The 19283-nt window shown below is 54.9% G+C and overlaps 1 protein-coding gene across 2 annotated transcripts in view; it reads right to left on the minus strand.

The window, feature by feature from the left end:
* The window catches only part of PLXNA1 (plexin A1), a 114766-nt gene that overhangs the window by 18366 nt on the left and 77117 nt on the right, over positions 1–19283 (minus strand). For both annotated transcript variants that reach the window (XM_065075649.1, XM_065075648.1), the window contains exons 11-23: positions 16588–16684; positions 15549–15739; positions 13158–13309; positions 12221–12341; positions 11779–11915; positions 11104–11271; positions 9982–10075; positions 9282–9521; positions 8986–9129; positions 8046–8280; positions 6598–6740; positions 3113–3369; positions 199–265 (exon numbers count right to left, since the gene is read on the minus strand). In XM_065075649.1, coding sequence (XP_064931721.1) covers positions 199–265; positions 3113–3369; positions 6598–6740; positions 8046–8280; positions 8986–9129; positions 9282–9521; positions 9982–10075; positions 11104–11271; positions 11779–11915; positions 12221–12341; positions 13158–13309; positions 15549–15739; positions 16588–16684 — 2046 coding nt within the window. The remainder of the gene's footprint in view (positions 1–198; positions 266–3112; positions 3370–6597; positions 6741–8045; positions 8281–8985; positions 9130–9281; positions 9522–9981; positions 10076–11103; positions 11272–11778; positions 11916–12220; positions 12342–13157; positions 13310–15548; positions 15740–16587; positions 16685–19283) is intronic.

Raw genomic sequence — 19283 nt, forward strand, 5'->3', positions numbered from 1 at the left:
AAGAAGACCCAGAATCACTGATCACATCTCAGAAACACAGGATGGGAAGGGAGCCCTGGGAAGTGATCTCTGCTCCAGGGGGGAGCGGCAGCACTGAGGAGCACATCAGTCCAGGCTCTGGGTACCACATTGTGCATCCTGGTGAGGTAGGAGCCACCTCCCCACCCATACGAGGCTGCCATCCCTTCCCAAACTCACCTTCAGAAACTTGTACAGCAGAAACGTGAACCAATTCGTCAGCATCTTCTCTGCCACTGATTCCGTTCTGTAGGGAACACAGAGAGCAAAGCCATCAGGAGAGGATATTAAAGGTCTCTGATCTCACTTGTTGCCACAACTCAGCCTGGGACTGTGGCTAAATTATTTCTGATTTTAAAAGGTCACGTGGAAAGGCAGGAGCCTTGAAGCAAAGGGGCAAAAGCAGGCAGCCAAATCTCTCGTGCAAAGCCTGCCCATCTGCAAGGCTGAGCCAACGGGAGCAAGAAGCAAATTGGTCTCTGGTGTATTTGGAGATCCAGAGAGAGCCGAGCACGGCCGTGTCCCGTGGGAAGTCCAGCCCAGGGGATGACCAGATTTCTACCTCTCCCTGGTACCTTCTACTTAAATGAAGTTTGTTTCTTGTATCGCATCTCATTGGAACCAGGCAGCTCCCTCCCCAGGAGGACTGTGTGAGACACCTCAAGCTCCTCAGTTAAAGCATGACCTGAAGGGAAGAGCTGGGGTTGCAAGGCAAGGCCAGATCCTGGCCCACATTCCCATGCCAGGAACACCTTGTCCTACAACACCGAGTGTCTGATCAAGCCAGATCCATCCCCTCTTGCCACCGGGAGCTGCTGCTGACTCCTGCTCCTGCAATGTCCTCAACACCACTACTGCCCCAACACAGGCTCGCTACTGGGTGACATGGGACTAATAACTCCCCAATGAGGCTGCATTCCTGGTGGAATGGACACAAACGGCTTGACGCAAGAAGAAACAAAACCCAGAAGGAACCTGAACCCCAGAGCCACCAGGAAGAGTCCCACCACGCGATGCCACGCACTGCCCAATAGCAACACCATGCCCAGCAGATGGGACAGGAGCAGTTCCCCATGGCCAGATGGCTGCAGTAGGAAATCCACTTTCTCAGAGTTTATTCAAGCTGACTTAGGGTCATATGGCCCCATCCAAGGCTTTTTCTTGTGCTAATGGGGCTTAGCCCTTTTTGCCCTCCCTGGAATAGTCTTTAAACCATTAGGGGATGGTAATATCTGAGCCTCCAGAGGAAGGAAGCTTTCCTATGCCTTTACAGGAAAGATTAATCCATCAAGAGGAGGAAGAAAAGAGAGAAGGGACATGGGGAGAAAGTCAGGGGAAGGGCTGGACTGAAGCTCTTTGGCAGACATCCTCCCCAGCCCCAGGCCAGGTCCTCTGCTGACGAGCCTGTAATACTCATGTGAAGTGCCACCACCAGAGCTCCAGCGGATATTTGTCTTTATCTGCAACAGAGCCAGATGCCACAGCAACGGGGGGATTATCCAATAACAAAATAAATAAATAACAGCTTTCTCCCCAGTTACATCAATGTTAATCCAGTTGCCCTGGGCGGTAAGCACACTGTCGCACCCAACAGCAGGGCTAATCCAAAGGATGGAGCAGCACAGCCCTCGGCACTGCTCTCTCCGCACCACGGCTGCAGGAAGAGCAAAGTTTCTTTGTTAAATATCACTCAGGGATGCACAAGCAAGGTCCCAGCCAGAGGACCTCATCCCTGTCCTACGCCATGGCTTCTGGAGCTCTGTGGCTGGGGACCAACAGTCCTTGTGCCACCAGCTCTCACTGCACTGGCATGGGCCAGGCTCTGCCCCATGGCTCCGCCACCATGGCTGCCGGCCTCCCCGCACTCCCTTTTATTTATATTTTATTGATTTACTTCATTCTGGAGCTTTGCTCTGATGGTAGCAGCTTCATGATGCTCTGAGAGCCCCAGGAGCTGGAAGCACAGTTTAAATATTTCAGTGAAGCCTGGTGGTGTGGAGGGTCAGAGAGAAAGGAAGAGCCAAAGGATGCGCTCGGGGAACAGGAACAGGGGTTGGCACCTCCAAGATCCACCCCTCTCCTGGCCAGCCCCAGGTCTGCCCCACATCACCTCCGGCACATTGCTAATGAGGTGCTTTGAGAAATTATGGCCAACCTTGTAATTGATAAATGAAGCAGAGAAATTAAGAAAGCAATGTGCCTAAAGAAACCAGCTGAGGGAAGGTAGCAGAGATGTAACCGGGACCAGCTCACAACTGTGTCTTCTCCCCAGGGCCAGGCACACAAACCCCAACTTTGCCATGAACATCAACTGTTTTTCTTGACCCCTTCAGATGACATGCCACCCCTGTGGCTCTCGGCCATCCCTGCACCTTTGCTGGAGCCTGGTGGCACCAGGCTGATGGAGGCACAGATGGGGAAGCCTGGCGCAGTGTGCGAAGAGAGAAGACGGCACGGAGGGCCTCGAGCTGCGCTGGTGGAGCTTATTAATTGTTTTTGTTCAGTACTTGGTGTATCTTTCAATATTCATCAGCCCGTGATGAAGGAGAGCTCAGAGCTATTGTTAAATATTGATGGGCCAGGCAGACTCAGGCAGGGCTTGGCAGGCTGCCTCCTGCTCGCACTCCCCTCCCAGCCCCGGCGAGACTCCCAGCTTGCGAAGATCTACTTGGCTTTCCCAGGAAAACCCCCATGTGCCAGGCAAGGTGGACAATCCCTGAGGAATCACAGAATCAGAGAATAGTTTGGGTTGGAAGGGATCTTCCAAACTCATCCAGTGCCCCCCCTGCCATGAGCAGGGACATCTTCACCAGCTCAGGTTGCTCAGAGCCCCGTCCAGCCTGGCCTGGGATGTCTCCAGGGATGGTTCATCCACCACCTCTCTGGCCAACCTGGGACAGGGTCTCACAACCCTTCTCATCCTTGTATGTAGACAGGCAAGGAAATGCTTGACCACGGCCCCAGTGCCAACATTGCCCAGGCTCCTCTGAACATGTGGACACAAAGTGGTGTCCTTTAGGGATGCCGCCAGTGGCGGGTTTGGTGTTGGCTGTGGCACTGTCCCACAGCTCCAGCCTCTCGGATGGTCACTCACCTCCGCAAGAGCAGCTTGGGGTGGTTCTTACTCTCCAGGTTCTTCTCGATGAGGTCGGAGAGGAGCTGCTTCAGCACACCCGTGGCATACTCCATCTCGCCCTGCAGTGCCGTCATGATGAGGGACGCCACGTTGCCACGGTCCCGCATGGAGAAGCTCCTCTGAGCCTCCAGAGTGCGGATGAAGGTCAGCAAGAAGTGCTTCTTGTTCAAGAGCTGCCCAAAGAGGGTCAAGGACTTCTCCACATTCGCCTGGACCTGCAAGGATAGAGCAAAGCTGGGAGATGGGCACGAGGGTGAGGGCAACAGGAAGAAAGTGTCTGGACTGCCCAAGGCACTGGATTCACCCTCACCTCCCAAGAGAAAAGGATGAAAAAGGGTCAAAAATCAGCTGGATTTTCTGTCTCTAAACTACCAAGCTTCCTCTTAGGTGATCAGCCTCAGTTCCCCTCCAGAAGTGTTGTCTGGTTTGTAATATCTCAGCATCAAGTTAACACAGTCTCAGGGCATTGATGTATATATACATCTATATGTGTGTGTATATATATATGTATATATATACACACAGTTGCATACAAAGACTCTCCCACGCATGTGCAGGCACACACATGCACTTTCCTCCCATAAACCAACACTCTTTCTCTCCCAAACACACACACAAATTATCATTTTCAATTTCAACTAACAAGCAGCTCAATTCCCACCCAAGTGACTGCAACACGCGCTTCAGGTACCGCACAGAGAGCAAACAAAGCCATGGCCCTGAGCTCTGCCAGCAGCAAACCCACCTGGTTTTGTGGGGCTGGACTTCAGACAGAGAAACTAATAGCAAAAACCTGGCTCTGCCCCACTGCAGACACAGCCTGGAAATACTCCCTTTCCTCTTGAGATGTTTGAAGGTGGATTTCTGGCCATGTTTGACCATGCAGGACCCAGCAGGGATGGGGCCGGGATGTTTTTATCCCCACACCGCCAGTGTCAGCCCAACTCTGGTCAGCACTGAGCACATTTCTTACCAGAAAAGACCATTTTTACAACACCATTTCCCATTAGAAAAGATGGTTTCCTCTGAATAAAAGCCTTGCTGTGATAAAATGTCAATTTTAATGATTTTTTATTTTTTATTTTCCCCCCTTGTCTTCCTGATTGGGAGAATAAGTGAAAAATTTCATTTCATGTCGATATTTGGAGACAAAACAACACTTTTCATTTCAAAACACCAACTCAACGTGAAGAACAGAGTTTTGACACATCAAATCATTTCGCTTCAATCAAAACTTTGGATCGTTGCTCTTTTGTTCAGCAAAATATCTCACGGTTGCCACTTCCCCCTCCAAAATGCTGTTTCCCACCCAGACCTTGTCACTTCTGCCACACAAGCCCCAGGTGCCACGCGTCCCCTCACTGTCACCCTCATCACCCAGGAGAGCAGGGAGCATCCCAGAAGGGTGATGGAGGAGTGACAAACCCTCTTTGTCCCTATCACACCCCGCGAGCAAGCGTGTGGCTTAACTTCCCTTACTGCATTTCAGAGGATAAACACGCTGCTAGGAACAGAAATGCTTTAAAGTATATTTTCCTGGAGTCCCTCCCTCCAGACTAAGCAGGGACCTCAACGCAGTGATGCTGGGAGCTCAGGCAGATCCGTGAGGTTCAGCGGCATCGGCTGCTCCCTCTGGGGATGCAAAGATGCTGGTTGTTTCCTCAAGCATGGGAAGACCCAAGAGCCGGCTGGAGCTCAGGGGCTGCATTGGAGACCTACCAGCCCCCCCAGTAAAACCGGGGCAGAGGGAGATGTGCTGCATCCCCACCCCTGCACACAGCTGGTGCTTCTGCAGTCAAGACCAGGCAAAGGAGATCACAGGATGAGAGGTTTTCTCCCTTCAGCAGGGCAACAGCATCTTGATAAGATGCAAAATGGGTCCTGCCCTGCCATGATCATCCCGTTGGAGCCACAGTGGAGTGCTCAGGAGGACACGAAACCCCCAAAACAAGAAACACAGCAATGCCTGAGCCCCTCACATGCCTGTTGCCTTGCTGGGCCTTTGTGTTTAACTTGCTGATCATTAGAAGAAATAAATGAATAATACGAATTAAATATTTAATTAGGCTTAAATGTGCACAAAGCAACAAACCTCCCCCCCAAACTTAAAGAGGAGGGGAGCTGGTACCGACAGCCTGATGCTCACTGCGGATTAGCGTGTGCGTGAGCAAGCGCCGTTTCCTTCCCATCACTTGCAATAGCTAATGTTACACTCTGAGTAAAGAGACAAATAAAAGCAAACCTGATTAAATTATATGAAGCTTACACAACTGTAGTTGCTTTATTTAATCTCTTTTGGGGATTTTTTTTTTCCTTTCCTTTGCAAATTTAACTCCTTGTTTCCCAGGCCAGGCTGAGCTGGCGTGTTCTATTGAGTAGGATGTTTTGAATTAGGAGCTGGAAGTGGACAAACTCCCACCCAGCCTGTCGCGGCCAATGCAAAATTCCTCCTCCCATGCTGTTTTTGATACCCTTTCCACCCCTCTCTCTTTAGGGAAAATCCTTTAGAGCAAGAGCAGAGGTGAGAGGAGAGCCAGGCGTTTGCTCAGCCAGGAAGGGCTGTGCCCCAGGGACGGCTCCGCTCACGCCTGCTGCGGCTCTGAGCATCCGGAAACCCGAGCTGCAAGGGGAAATCCATGGAAACGGGTTCCCCGGGGGAAATCCATGGAAACGAGGTCCCTGCCACCCTCTGGAGTGTGGATTAGGGAGCAGGGAAAGAGCAGGCGGAGCGCCAGGGCCCCGCGCTGCAGCCACGCTGGCGTACAACACCAGCACGTGTGCTCGCGGTTGGTAAGAGCTCGTTGTGTCGTAATTAGTGATCGTGCATCTTGCACCAGGGCCGATTACTTCTCCTAAATACATTGTGAAGCCCATGTCAACATTAATTACTGTGCCAGGTCAGTGGTGGGGGGAAGCTAAGGTGACCCCCACTCGTTTCTCTAATCAAGAACAGCCTTGGCAGCCCAATGAATGAGAAGCCAATTGCTGTGCAATTGCATGCACTAAATGAAACAGCGGTGGGGAGGCCAGGAGAGGAGAGGGAGGTGGTTTGGGGAGCAGGGGAAAGATGCCAAGGATGGGTTCTGCATGGGGAAACAGAGCCAAGCAAGCAGGCAATGTTGGACAAGCCTGCTAGAAACGAGCGGCCGGTCAGGCATCAAACAAACCCAATTGAATAAAGCAAGTGCTGTAGAAAATGACAGCAGCAATGATATTAATATAAATATTGATATTAATGTCACAGAGAGCAGTAACCACTCAGCAGCAGGTCTGCAATTCGCTTCAGCTGACACGTGGCGAGATGCTCTTTGCTGCACCAGCACCTGACCAAAACATGTCTCCGGCCCTACGCCTGGAGAACGGGGACTTGGACTATGTAAGGGCACATCCCCAGCATGAAACACTACAGGGACAGACAGACAGACAGACAGACCGACCCACACCTCCATCTCCTTCAGCACAGGATGGTCTTCTATCCCCGGGAAGAGAACCCGCATGGCGTAGGTGCGGTAATCCAGAAAGGGTATGCCAGCCCCGTCCAGGTCGTTGGTCAGCTCGTTAATGTCTGTCTGCAGCTCAGCAAAGGCTGGGGTGGGAAAAGGAGAATTAATTAATATATCGCAGAGTCCCAGCACAGAGTTGGCACCCAGCCCCCATGGGTGGGACCCCCCAAGGCGTGAATTGGCTCTGCATCCCCGCCGCCCCACAGGCTGTGATCACCGTCCCCATCGCACAGATGGAGAAACTGAGCTGTGGAGGGTGGGGGTGACTTCCCCAGAACAAATCCAGCCGCAGATCGGGGAACAGGACCACCAGGTCCCACGGGGCTCAGATCTCCCCTGCTCAGCACTCGCAGCCTCCCAGGGGTGATGGGGGCAGCAGGGAACAGCAAGGCTTGAACAAAGCCAGAGCTTCTGGGGGAAAACATTAGCCTAAACCACAAAAATGTCCTCATTTCTTTTTGACCTAAATACTACTGGAGAGAAGAGCTTGAACACACCCTTCCTGGCACCTCCCGATCCGAACAGAGGCAGCCGCGACTCCCAGGGGAACGCGATGCGGGGGGAGTCCTGAACCTTTAATTGCACCTACAGGGAAAAGCTGACGGGAGAGGAGTCCTGGAGATGCACCAGGGAAAGGGGTTGGCGGCGGGGGGGAGAAAACCCTCAGAAAAATCAAATTAACGGCACTTTAAAGGGAGCTGAAAGCCAGGCAGAGGACTGCAGGCTCGTCAGCCTGATGAGAAAAAACAAACCGTCAGCTTGAAAGGCGTGCTATCTTATCTGTAACTAGTGGGACTAGAAAAGAGAAAAGGCAGGGAAGAGATTGTGCCTTTTAATTAAAAGCAGATCCTTTTATCTGCCAGCTGTGGAAGACAAGACACCATCCCCTCCACCAGCTCCCTCCCCTCTCCCTGTCACCGGTGCCATCCGCAAGCACACGTACGGATGGGGACTTGCGGGTGCAAAGGGCTTTTTCTTTCTTCCCCCGTTTTGTTCTCCTGTTTTCAGTGGCTGCTCCACCCGCAGCACCCAGGCTGGCTGTGGCTGCCAGGGCCAGAGCCTTGGGAGCCAGCTCGGGCAATTAGGTTTTATCAGCAGGATCATACAAGGAGTTCTGTCCAACTTCACAGCATACGTCTGTCACATAATGAGAGACCGACAGCCCACTCGCAGGCAGCCTTTGCTACTCCTCCTCCTTCTCTTTTCTCCCATTTGGACACATGGAGGGGAATTCTTCAACTGGAAAAAAACCCAGATTCTACCCAAACTGAGTATGCTTCCTCTGACAAAGCAGCTTTACATATTCCCTCTCTGGAAGGCAGTGGGAGCACACTGAGAATGTATGAAACTCTACAAGACCCCCTGTTAGCAGCACAGGGATCCCTCACCCTCTTTGCACTCCAGGGCCACCCGGGACTCCAGGTTGTCCATCTGCAGCTGGAGGCGTTTCAGGGTCCGGTCGGCATCCCGGGATTTGCGCTTGTAGGCGATGAGGACAATGATGATGATGAGGAGGAGCAGCCCACCCCCACCGCCAATCCCGATGATGGCGGGTAGGGTGAGCAGGCTGTCCGAGTAGATCTGCAGCGTCCCCGGGGAGAACTCGAACCCTCCAGCCTTAATCTGTGCCATGGTGTGGAAAAAAAAGGACCTGGTGTCAAGGGGTATGTGCCCAGGGCAGCCCTCCCGACCGTGCCTGCTGTGCTGGGAACTGGGGGTGACTCCAAGAAGGATGCGGAAAAATGCTGGGATGGCAGGGGGTGGTCCCAAACAGCGTGGCACATTTTAATGGGATGCAGGACACACGCTGCTGGAGCAGGCAGAGAGTTTGATGTCTCATTCAGACAACACTACCAGTAACAGATGGGATATGAAGCAAGTTCCCCCATGGGTGGGGAACCTTGGTGGGGACCGTGCTGGGTCCTTTTCAACTTGGCAGGGTCCTGGAGTGTGAGCACTGCTGCGCTACAACCCCACAAACAAAGGGCTTTCCTCATGGCATGAGCCAGCACTGGGGAAAGGGGTGGGAACCCCCCCAACATGGCACCCAGCGAGGAAGGGAGGTTGTTGGCAGGGGCCACGCAGGGCACAGGAACACCTGGCTGAGCGTGCCAGGGAGGGGACAAAGTATTTGGTCCTACCAAACACGTCATTAGGGAAAGCAACACTCAGGGAGCAGGAAGAAGACACCTGAGGATGCCCCTGTATGGGCACCAACCACCTGGTCCTCATCCAAGTATGAGTGCACAGCAGGGCTGGTGCCGCAATAATGACTGAACCTGTGACACACGGGACACGAGAAACAAAGACACCGGTGGTGGCGTTTACCGTGACTTTGTGCTGGCCGGTGAGGTTGGGGGACTCGCACAGGAGCTGGGTCTCGGAGACCGTCAAGGTGCAGGGAGTGTCGCCGATCAGCACCGTGTAGTTCAAGCGGGAGTTCCCAGCAGCCGGCGGGAGCAGGTTCCTGCCCTTTGAGGGAACAAGGAACGAGATAATCAGTTCTCATGCAACAGGGAACACTTAACCCAACATATAGTAAATTTATGCTCTCACAGTGCAGGTCTTTTTGCCAGGAGAGACAAAAAGCCACCTACATGTAGGGACATGTCCCTACCCCTTACCTTGAGGATAAGGGGTGAGCTGGGCTTCAGCTCCAGCATCCCTGTGGGGCTGAGAAGCTCAAAGACAGGGTCTGGGTAGTAGACGAAGTTGGTGGTGTTGACGATCAGCAGGGCCTGGACATTATCCATGATGAAACCAATCTCATCCGGGCGGTCGCCGAGCTCCGGTGGTCTCCGCAGGGGGTTGTCGATGGAGGGCGCGTAGCACACCATGGTGGTGTCGTTGTAGACGGTGCAGTTCTGCAGGAGACATGGAGCGAGGTGAGAACCTGATCCCGACAGAGAGGCCAGGATGGGACCCCACAAGGACACCCTGCAAGCAACAGCTCTGGACACAGGGTTTAGAGTTGGGATCTCCTGTCCTGTGGTGTAACATCAACAGATACCACATTCTACCCCAGGGCAGAGAGAGACTCCTGTCTGCGATGGATGTGCAAGGGGTGGCAGGCGGGAGCTTGCTGCAGACATCCCACAAACCTCCCATCAGCTTTGCACACTCAGATCTCAATCCTCTCCAGGCAGCACCAGGCTGGAGGCCCTGCAGGGACATCAGTGCCTCCCTTGGGGCGGCATCCTGGACCTCGGCCCTTCCACACTATCACACCTGATGGGTAAGGGATGTGCTTTCCACCCTGCGTTGCACAGGACAGGATTCCCTCCTACATGTGCCTTGCCCCCAGTCCCAGCCAGCACCACTTACGTTCTCCCTTTCAGAGCTGGAGTACTTGGCCCGGATCCTGGGCTCTTTGATTGTGGCCAGGTTGGTGCCAGTCACGGTCAGCAGTGTCCCACCGCTACAGACATGGAGACATGGGGTTACAAGAGGCAGCTTGGCACTGTGTCCCCACTTTTGGGAGGAAAGCATGGTAAAATACTGGAACTGGCTGCCCAGGGAGGTGGTGGATTCCCCATCCCTGGAGACATCCCAGGCCAGGCTGGACAGGGCTCTGAGCAACCTGAGCTGGTGAAGATGTCCCTGCTCATGGCAGGGGAGTCACTGGGGGAGCTGGGAAGGTCCCTTCCAACCCCAACTATCCTGTGATTCTATGATCCTCACCAGCCAGACACCCATCTGCCTCAGCCCAGGTGAACCGCAATGCCCTCAGGACATCTTATCCCACTGTCAAACCACCTCAACTGACTCAAGAGACCAACTAGAGAGATAAACCCTGCCTAATTAATACTAACATCCCACCCTGTGTCCAGGTTTGGGGTCTGAAGACAGCTCCCAACCTAAAGAAGACCAAGCCCCCATTATGGGAAAGCATCCTGAGAAGAAGCAGGTCATCTCTGTCATCCCCTTCACTGCCACACAGGCAGAGAGGGCACCAGGGCAGGTTGAGCCCAGCTGGTTTTTCTCCACGGTTTGGTGCTAAAAGCCCTGCAGTCCCGGTGAGTTCGGCCATGCCCCCGGGGAGCTCGCTCCTCATCAACACCCTGGGGGAGGTTTCTCTTGGCCCTTACCTCCTCTCCAGCCAATTCAAACCTTTTAGAAAAATATGTAAACATTTTGAAAAAAAAAAATAATAAAACAACCCGATGGGAAACATTTTAATTTCATTCACTGCCGCCAAATGTCAAGCTGAAATTAAGCAGATCCAAAGCGCTCTCTGCTTTTGCCCCCTGCCAGGCTGAGCACTGCAGACCAGGAGTTAGCAGGGCCTTGGTGCCAAACCATCGCTCATGGTGCTTGTCACGTCTCTTGAGCACGGCCCAGCAGCAATCGCAGCAGCATGGGGATGTACCCATCGGGAGCGGGGATCAGTATGGAAAACAGCCCCCTTGCGTCCCCCAACCTCCCTGTGGGCACCCCTTGGTTCACCTGTTGATGCTCCACTCGGGATCGATCTTCTGGATGGTGGGGTCCTCCGTGTAGTTGTACTTCACCTCTGGGTTGCTCAGCTCGGCGCGGTTGATGTTGATGAGGATGGGGGAGCCACCGGGGGTGTGCCCGGGGGGCGTCCTGCACCGGATCTCGCGGGCGCTTCTCCTGGAGCAGAAATGCAGAACCTGTCAGTGCTGGGGCAGGAGGGGGCAAGGCGGACCAGGGGTGGCCAATGCTGCCCGTGAGCCACCTGCCCCTCACCCTGCTGAAACTCCAGACCGGTCAAAGAGAGAAAAGGAGGAAAAAACAATAAAGAAAATCCAGGCAATGAAACAAAAGGCTGTTGGGAGAGGCTGAGCAGCTCCTGAGTGTTCCCATTGCGCGGCTGCTGCAAACAGCAGCGATTAGGGCTGATAACCAGTAATTACCACAGGAAAATATTTAAAGAGCCGCTCCATTATCATCCCTAATCTAAAAATTATCCACTTCATGCCTCAGGGCTTTGTGCTTTTAGAGAAAAATCCCTGTTCTTTGGGCTCTTCCTGCAGGCTCTGACACACAGAGGATTCTTGTGGAGATGCCTCCAGCCGCCCGCAGGGTTTGGCTCCCAGGGTCCCTCCTGGCTGCAGAGGTGCCCAGTGTCCATCTCCCACCACCCTTCGTGCCTCTCACCATGAAAAAGCACAGGGCCGTCCCCCGATGGTGACAGAGACATTGCTGCCGGCGTTGAGGTGGCTGCCTTCGATGGCGATCCAGGTGCCACCAGAGAGAGGGCCCCGGGCTGGGACCACACGGGAGAAAGTGGGTGTCTGTCAAAGGAAAAGAGCATCCCCAGTGTCAGGGGGCTTGGGGACCAAAACCCATGACCCCAAGCAAATGGGGGTGGAATGGTAGAGGAGAAGGACCCATGGGACAGCGGTGGGACACGATGCTGAGGGCTGGCAGTGCCACCAGGACTGTGAGCAGCCTCAGAGAAATTCAAATAGCATTACCAAATGCCCACCCAAAGCATCCCTGTTTGCCCCCCAGGGAAACAATGGCCAATTGCCCAGTTCACCCAGAAAACCACCCCAAGTGACCCGGGACCAGCCCTGTCCCCTGGCATGGCACTTACCACAAAGGTGAAGCTCTTGGGGGACGTGGCCCGGTAGCTGGGCGAGCAGTCGCGGATGCACACTTCCACCCGCACCTCGTGGACCTTGCTCGGACTGGCATCTCCGATTTCGCACACGATCCTAAGGGATGCAGGGAAGGAGCACTCAGTGCCCCAGCACCGAGACACTCCCTGTGCCAAGATAGGGACGAACCAGGTTCAGAAAGTGACAGGTTTGGCACCAAGCAAAGGTCCCAGGTGTCAGTAGGATTCATGAGAAACCAAGGTGGTGACACCCAGTACAGGAAAGACTGTTGGAGAGGGGCCAGAGAATCCACAAAAATGATCCAAGGCTGGAACAGCTCTGCTGGGAGGACAGGGTGGGAGAGCTGGGGTGTTCAGCCTGGAGAAGAGAAGCTCCGGGGAGACCTTATTGCGGCCTTTCTGCACTTAAAAGGGACCTACAAGAAAGATGGGGACAGACTTTTGAGCAGGGCCTGTTGTGATAGGACAAGGGGTGATGGTTTTAAACTAAAGGAGGGGAGATTCAAGCCAGACATGAAGAAGAAATTGTTGCCCTGAGGGTGGTGAGAGCCTGGCCCAGGTTGGCCAGAGAGGTGGTGGATGAACCATCCCTGGAGACATCCCAGGCCAGGCTGGACGGGGCTCTGAGCAACCTGAGCTGGTGAAGATGTCCCTGCTCATGGCAGGGGTGGCTCTGGGGGAGCTTTGAAGGTCCCTTCCAACCCAAACCAGGGCACTGCCAGCCCTGGAGGGAGCTTACCCAAAGCCGTGGGGCTCCTGCCAGAGTGACCACAACCAGCAGGCACTTCTCTCCCAATTCAGCCCAGTCAGCTCCACACCTTCTGCAGCCTTGGGCAGTGTTTGAGCACCAGCACCCCTGTCCCCCACCTGCCGCGGTGACCTGGAACACACCCACCCCTCGTCGGGCACTTACTGCTCAGCACTGATGTACTCGCTCTCGATGGGGATGCACATCACTTTGCCGACTCGAACGCCCCAGCGAACATCTTCAAACTTCAGGCCCAGGTTCTCCCCAGTGATGGTCAGACGGGTCCCTCCTTGTCTGGGGCCGGTCTCAGGTGACAGCTAGAAGAGAGCACAGCCCATCAGCTGAGAGAGTGGAGCCATGGAGACACCTCACTCAGGCAGCCGTGGGATGCGTGTTACTCCCCCACAAGCTGCAAGAAGCAGATGGGTGATGACAAATGCCAACACATCTGTAAAGAGACCACGAGTGGGAAAGAACTCCCAAATGACAGTCACATCCACAAATCCACCCAGGAACAAGCCAAGAAGTACCAGATGTGTCCAAGTAGAAGACTGGTATTTGGCCACCCCGCTGCAGGCAGAGTTGCCTTGCAGGTGACAAGGACATGGATTGGAAGGAGACAGGGCAGCATCAGTCATGACCCAGTGAGGAAGAACATGGAGGTCCCCACACCCAAGATGTCCTCAAAGCAAAAAGCATCTCCACCAGGTCTCTGTGCATGGCAGGCAGCAGGGAGAAGGGTTTTTCTCCACCAGCAAACCCTGTGCCAAGGCCAGCTGGGAAGGGGGGGATCTCACACCCTGATGCTGCACCTCATTTACCAGCATGATGCCCAATAAAGCGGGCAGGTGTGGTGTGACAGCCGGCGGCGGGCTGAGGGGTGTCGGGAGGCGTGGGCCTGTGGCTGCTTCCAGCCAGGCAATCACAGGCAGTTTTACACCAGCGCCCACCTGCAGCACTCAGTGGGATGAACGGCAGGGCTCTGTGCCCCTGCTGGGACTGGGGACAGGGCTGGGTGACACTGGTGACACTGGGATGGAGCAGGGGAAACGGCAGCTGCAGGCAGCAGATTGGTTCCTGCTGCACCTGAAATTATTGCAAAATTTGACAATGACTTAGGGCAGGAGAGCTGCTCCTGAGGCTGGACACCATCAGCTGCTGGGAGTGGTGTGTCACAGAATCACAGCCTGGTTGGGGTTGAAGGGACCTCTGGAGATCATCCAGTCCAACCCACCTGCTAAGGCAGGGTCACCAGAGCAGATCACATACGGTTGCATCCAGACAGGTTTGAATGTCTCCAGAGAAGGAGACTCCACAACCTCTCTGGGCAGCCTGGTCCAGGGCTCTGGCATCTCGAAGTATACAAGTTTCTCCTCATATTCAGAGGGAACCTCCTGTGTTTCAGTCTGTGCCTGTTGTCTCTCACCCTATTGTTGGGCATCACTGAAAAACATTCTGGTCCATCCTTTTGACACCCACCCTTAAGATATTTATCAGCATTTATAAGATCCCCTCTCAACTTCTCCAGGCTGAACAGCCCCAGCTCTCTCAGTCTTTCCTCATCAGATACTCCAGACCCCTCGCCATCTCTGTAGCTCTCTGCTGGACTCCCTCCAGTATGCATGGATGCCTGCAGCCCTGGTCACAAGAGGACAGGGCACATCCTACAGTGAGGCCACCTTGGGCCACCCCTGGTATGACCCAGCCACTGTGACTTCTGCTCCCACCATGCCCAGGGGCCCAGCTTTGGGAAGTTCAGCCCTAAACATCATGAGAAGCCACAGGAGACAGGGAGCCCTGCAGCCCCACACATCCTCATAGAGATGCAGGCTCTGGGGTTCAACCCCGCTCCCCAAGAACAGATCCCTACTCCTGCCAGTGCTCCAGCAGGCAGCTTTTCAGGCAGCACTCCTTGCAGGCAGGGACGTGTCCAGGGGAGGTGTCACCCCCATATCCCCATGCCGCTGCCACCCTGCAGACCCCAGCACCAGTACGCTGCGAGAGGCAGGCAGCAGCGGGGAAGGCACGACTCTCATTTCCAGCTTCCATCAGATAAGACACTGAAACCCAAACAGATCAGATCCTGCATTAAGACTCCAGTAATTAACACCGTTGAGGCTTGGCCAGTGTGGGTAAACAGAAGGTATCCAGCAGAAATACCCACCAGTCCCTCCTCGAGTGCTCGGAGCCCATCCCGACAGGCATGTGAACTTTAATATACACAATCTTATTAAACAAAGGTCATAAAAGCTGTCAGGAAAGGGCGATGATGAACTATCGATGCACACATGGCGACAAGAGGAGCAACCCAGAGCTGTGGCTTTCCTGGGATGCTCCATCCAAGTGCAGGAGGAGCGGTGGGAATTTCGGAGACAGGCCAGAAAACCCAGATCACGGGAGTGATGGAGAGAGGATTTTAGCCTTGGAAATTGAAGTGGCGACAAGAGATGCTCAGTCCTAAACATCGAGTAGATTTGGCTGCTGTGATGTGCCACCGGAGAGCCCCATCCCCACCCACCTCCCAATCCATCTCCCATCTCCTCCATCCCCACATACCTTGGTGATCTTGGGGTCGGTGCAGCGGCTGTTCCCGCTGCTGGCGTGCATCCAGCTGCTCTCATAGGCCAGGCAGTGCTGCCGCAGCGAGCAGCGTCTCTCTGACACGCACCAGCCGCACTCGAAGCGCGGGTCGGCCTTGAGGCACAGCCCGCAGCTCTCCCGCAGCGCCGAGCACTTGTACAGGTGGGCTGCAAGGGCAAGAGGAGCAGGGGGTCAGCGCGGCCCACCCAGCCTGTGGCTTACAGAGCATTTATACAACTTTAATCTAACAGTTGGGGTTGAAGGGACCTCTGCAGATCATCCAGTCCAACCCCCCTGCTAACGCAGGGTCACCAGAGCAGATCACACAGGGTCACATCCAGGTGGGTTTGAAGGTCTCCAGAGAAGGAGATTCCACAACCTCTCTCGGCAGTCTGGTCCAGTGCTCTGGCACCTCAAAGGAAAGAAGTTTCTCCTCATATTCAAATGGAACTTCCTGTGTTTCAGTCTGTGCCCATTGCCCTCATCCTGTCATTGGGCACCTCTGAACAGAGTCTGGTCCATCCTCTTGACACCCACCCTGAAGATATTTATCAGCATCAATAAGATCCCTCTCAGCTTCTCTTTTCCAGGCTGAGCAGCCCCAGCTCTCCCAGCCTTTCCTTATAAGAAAGATGCTCCACACTCTTCACCATCTTTGCGTCCTGCCTCTCAACTCTTTCCACTAACTCCTTGTCCTTATCAAACCAGAGAGCCTAGAAGGGGACACAGTACTCCACATGCAACGGGAGAAGAGTCCCCATTCTCACCCCACCACTGCATGCATGCCACCAGCTCCTGGGGGAGAAAACTCCCATGAGCAGGAGGCACCAGCACCCTGGACTCAAGGCCACAGCAAAGCTTAGGCTTTCTCCCAAAGCTTCTTGGAGCAAAGCCTCTTGTTTAGAAAGCAGCTGATGGATGCAGCCAGGGTACTGCTCCCACTCCAAGGCCCCGTGCAAACCGCGATCAGGGGGATGAAGAACAGTGGGGGACCCCCGTCCCATCTCTCACTCACCCTGGATGTTCTGGGGGTTGTCAATGACGAAGTTCCCATTCCAGACCACAGACAAGTTGACAGGTAGGTCACTGATGTCATTCCCTTCGTAGAAATACTGCCAGAGGGGACAAAAGGAGGCAAAGCCTGTTAATTCATGAGGCAAAACACCTTGGTGAGGGGCACAGAGAGGCGTACGACTCCGTTCTGAGGAGAGGGATGGGGGTCTGGTTCCCACAGAGGGGACAGAGTCAGGTGCCAGCCTGGTGCCATGCCAGCCCTCAGAAAGGTCTTGGGAGAACATCCCTGTGCTCCCCGCCCACCCCACTCCCAGCCCCACACCGTGTTTGGCTGTCAGCTGTAGAATCATAGAATGGCCTGAGCTGGAAGTGACCCATAAGGATCACTGAGTCCAACTCCTGTCCATGCACAGGACAACCCCAAAATACCTTGCTCCAGGACCAGCATCACCACCCCATCCGCTGCTACCACGCAGGGAGGTGACACACTGTGGGATCCTGTCCCCCCAGCTCCAGAGGACCCCAATCTCAGGCCCCAGCACCCACTGTTGTCCAGATGATCCCACCTCCGTTGGTCCTTCCAGCCCAGCCAGCACCTCCTCCCTACCCAAACCTCTCTTCCCCTGACTCGACACCCCAGCAGCCCTATCAATATTCTCCACACAGCCCCTGCACACAGGCGGAGAGGTTTAATCGATACGGAGGCAGGAAAGCAGTCGGAACCATCCCTGACAGCTAATGACCTCCTCCAGCAAGAGATTCCCTGCTCCTCGCCGGAGAAAATGACAGGCGTGTCAGGAGAGATTAAATGAATGATTCATGGGTTGCTGGAGTTTGTTAGGGAGCGGCGGACGCGCCGGCAGCGGCTCACCCGGCCACAGCCCTGCCACCACCTCCAGCGTCACCTGTCACAGCCCCGGTGTTGTACCCAGAGGAGGTGGCCTCAGCATCTCCTCCCGCAGCGCCCCAGCTGCTGCCCCATAGAACATCTGTCCCAGCCAGCACCATGGACCACGCTGGTGGGGCTGCTCTCCTCAGCCCCCTCCACAGGAGGCAGGGATGTGGCCCATGAGAGAAGTCAGCATGCCCAGGTGGTTGTGGGAAGCAAGACATGCTTGAGTCCTCACCTTCTCATCAAAGCTGGTCCCTCTTGTGCTGAGTATCTCCCAACCACCAGCATCACTAGCCACAGTCCAGCAGCAAACACAACACCAAACAGGGCACACATCCAACGTGAGTCATGGCTATGGCAACACACCCCTCCGTCATCCCCTCAATGTGTAAATGAGAGGCTAAGCCTAATCCCCAGTAACACCTCCACAGCTTTTAGGTGGTGGTCCTACACCCCGGGTTCACCCCACCTGAAGGCAGGGGAGGAATGCTGCCACTCATCAACCACACACAGCAGTTGTAAGGCATGAGACATCCAACCACAAAGTCAGCCCTTTCTTGAACACTCAACAGCTCCACCACCATGTCCCCATCCCATCACCTCCTACGCAGCGTCCCAGACACAGCACCTCTTGTGATGTTTCCTTGGAGGACCTTCAGCCACATCTCCACCACACCATCTGCAACCAGAGCCTCTCAGCAACATCCCCATCACCAGGCCTGGGAAGATGGAGCCAGAACCAGGCTGGGCATCCAGATCTGCTTCACCTTCCACTGTCCCACCCGAGGACATGCCCAGCAGGACCACAATGAGGAGCTGGCCAGACCTGCAGCAGCGAGCAGAGCCCATCCCCTGGCAGCAGGATGGAACACGTGCTGGGGACGGCGGCAGCGGCGCCGGAGCAGAATTTCGCTGTGACGAGCCACGTGGCAGCGTAAGTGAAATTGGCATTTTCAATTTGTACTCTGACATGTCTCATTTGGGGCCCTGGCATCTCGGGAAGGCATCCAGCCTGCAGCTGTCCAAAACACTTATTTGCATCTCTCTGCCCCGGCTGCTTTTGGAAATTAGTTCTTCTGGGAGGGGGGTTGGAGGAAGAAGAATAGAGGGAGAGGGAGGGGGAGCATTAACTCTTCACACACCAGCCCTGACACAACAATGCACGTGCACAAGAGACAGTGTCCCTCTGGGAATGGCCACTGTGCAAAGGACACTGGATTTGCTTCAGCATGGAGCCGGATTGGACGGTGGGGAGCGGCCGGGAACACAGGGTGACATGGAGGGAAGTGGCAGACAAGAGCAAGAGTCGTGTCCCCGGCTGGTGTTCGCAGCTCGGGATCACCGGTGGGAATGCGGATATCAGTGAAAAACGTGTCCTCGGTGCCTGCGTCTCCATCAGCAGAGATGGGCAGCGGGCCTGCAGCTGGGATGCCGTCACTGATCCCAGTAGGATGCTGGAGCTGGAGCAGCAGCTTGGCTGCGTGTGGCAGGAGCTGCGGCTGCAGGGGCTCAGGGCTCAGCCTCATGGGACACCGAGGGCCACCCCACCCCGCTCTCATTTCCAAAGCACCTCTTGTTTTGAAGGATGTTTTCAAAAGGCCTGATGGCAGCTGCTCGTGCCATAGCGTGGGCAGGAAGGTGCCATCCCCACCCCTGGGCACAGCTGGGGGAGGTGGCAGCAGCCCAGCCACAGCAGCTGAGCAAAGTAGCGGCCACTTCCCGGCCACAAAGGCCCCACAAGCGGTGGGGGTCAGGCAGGAGAGGTGCTCACCAACCTGTCCATCCCATGACAAGAGCCCACGGAC

The sequence above is a fragment of the Columba livia genome, chromosome 10 (assembly GCF_036013475.1).
Source record: "Columba livia isolate bColLiv1 breed racing homer chromosome 10, bColLiv1.pat.W.v2, whole genome shotgun sequence".
NCBI lineage: Eukaryota > Metazoa > Chordata > Aves > Columbiformes > Columbidae > Columba > Columba livia.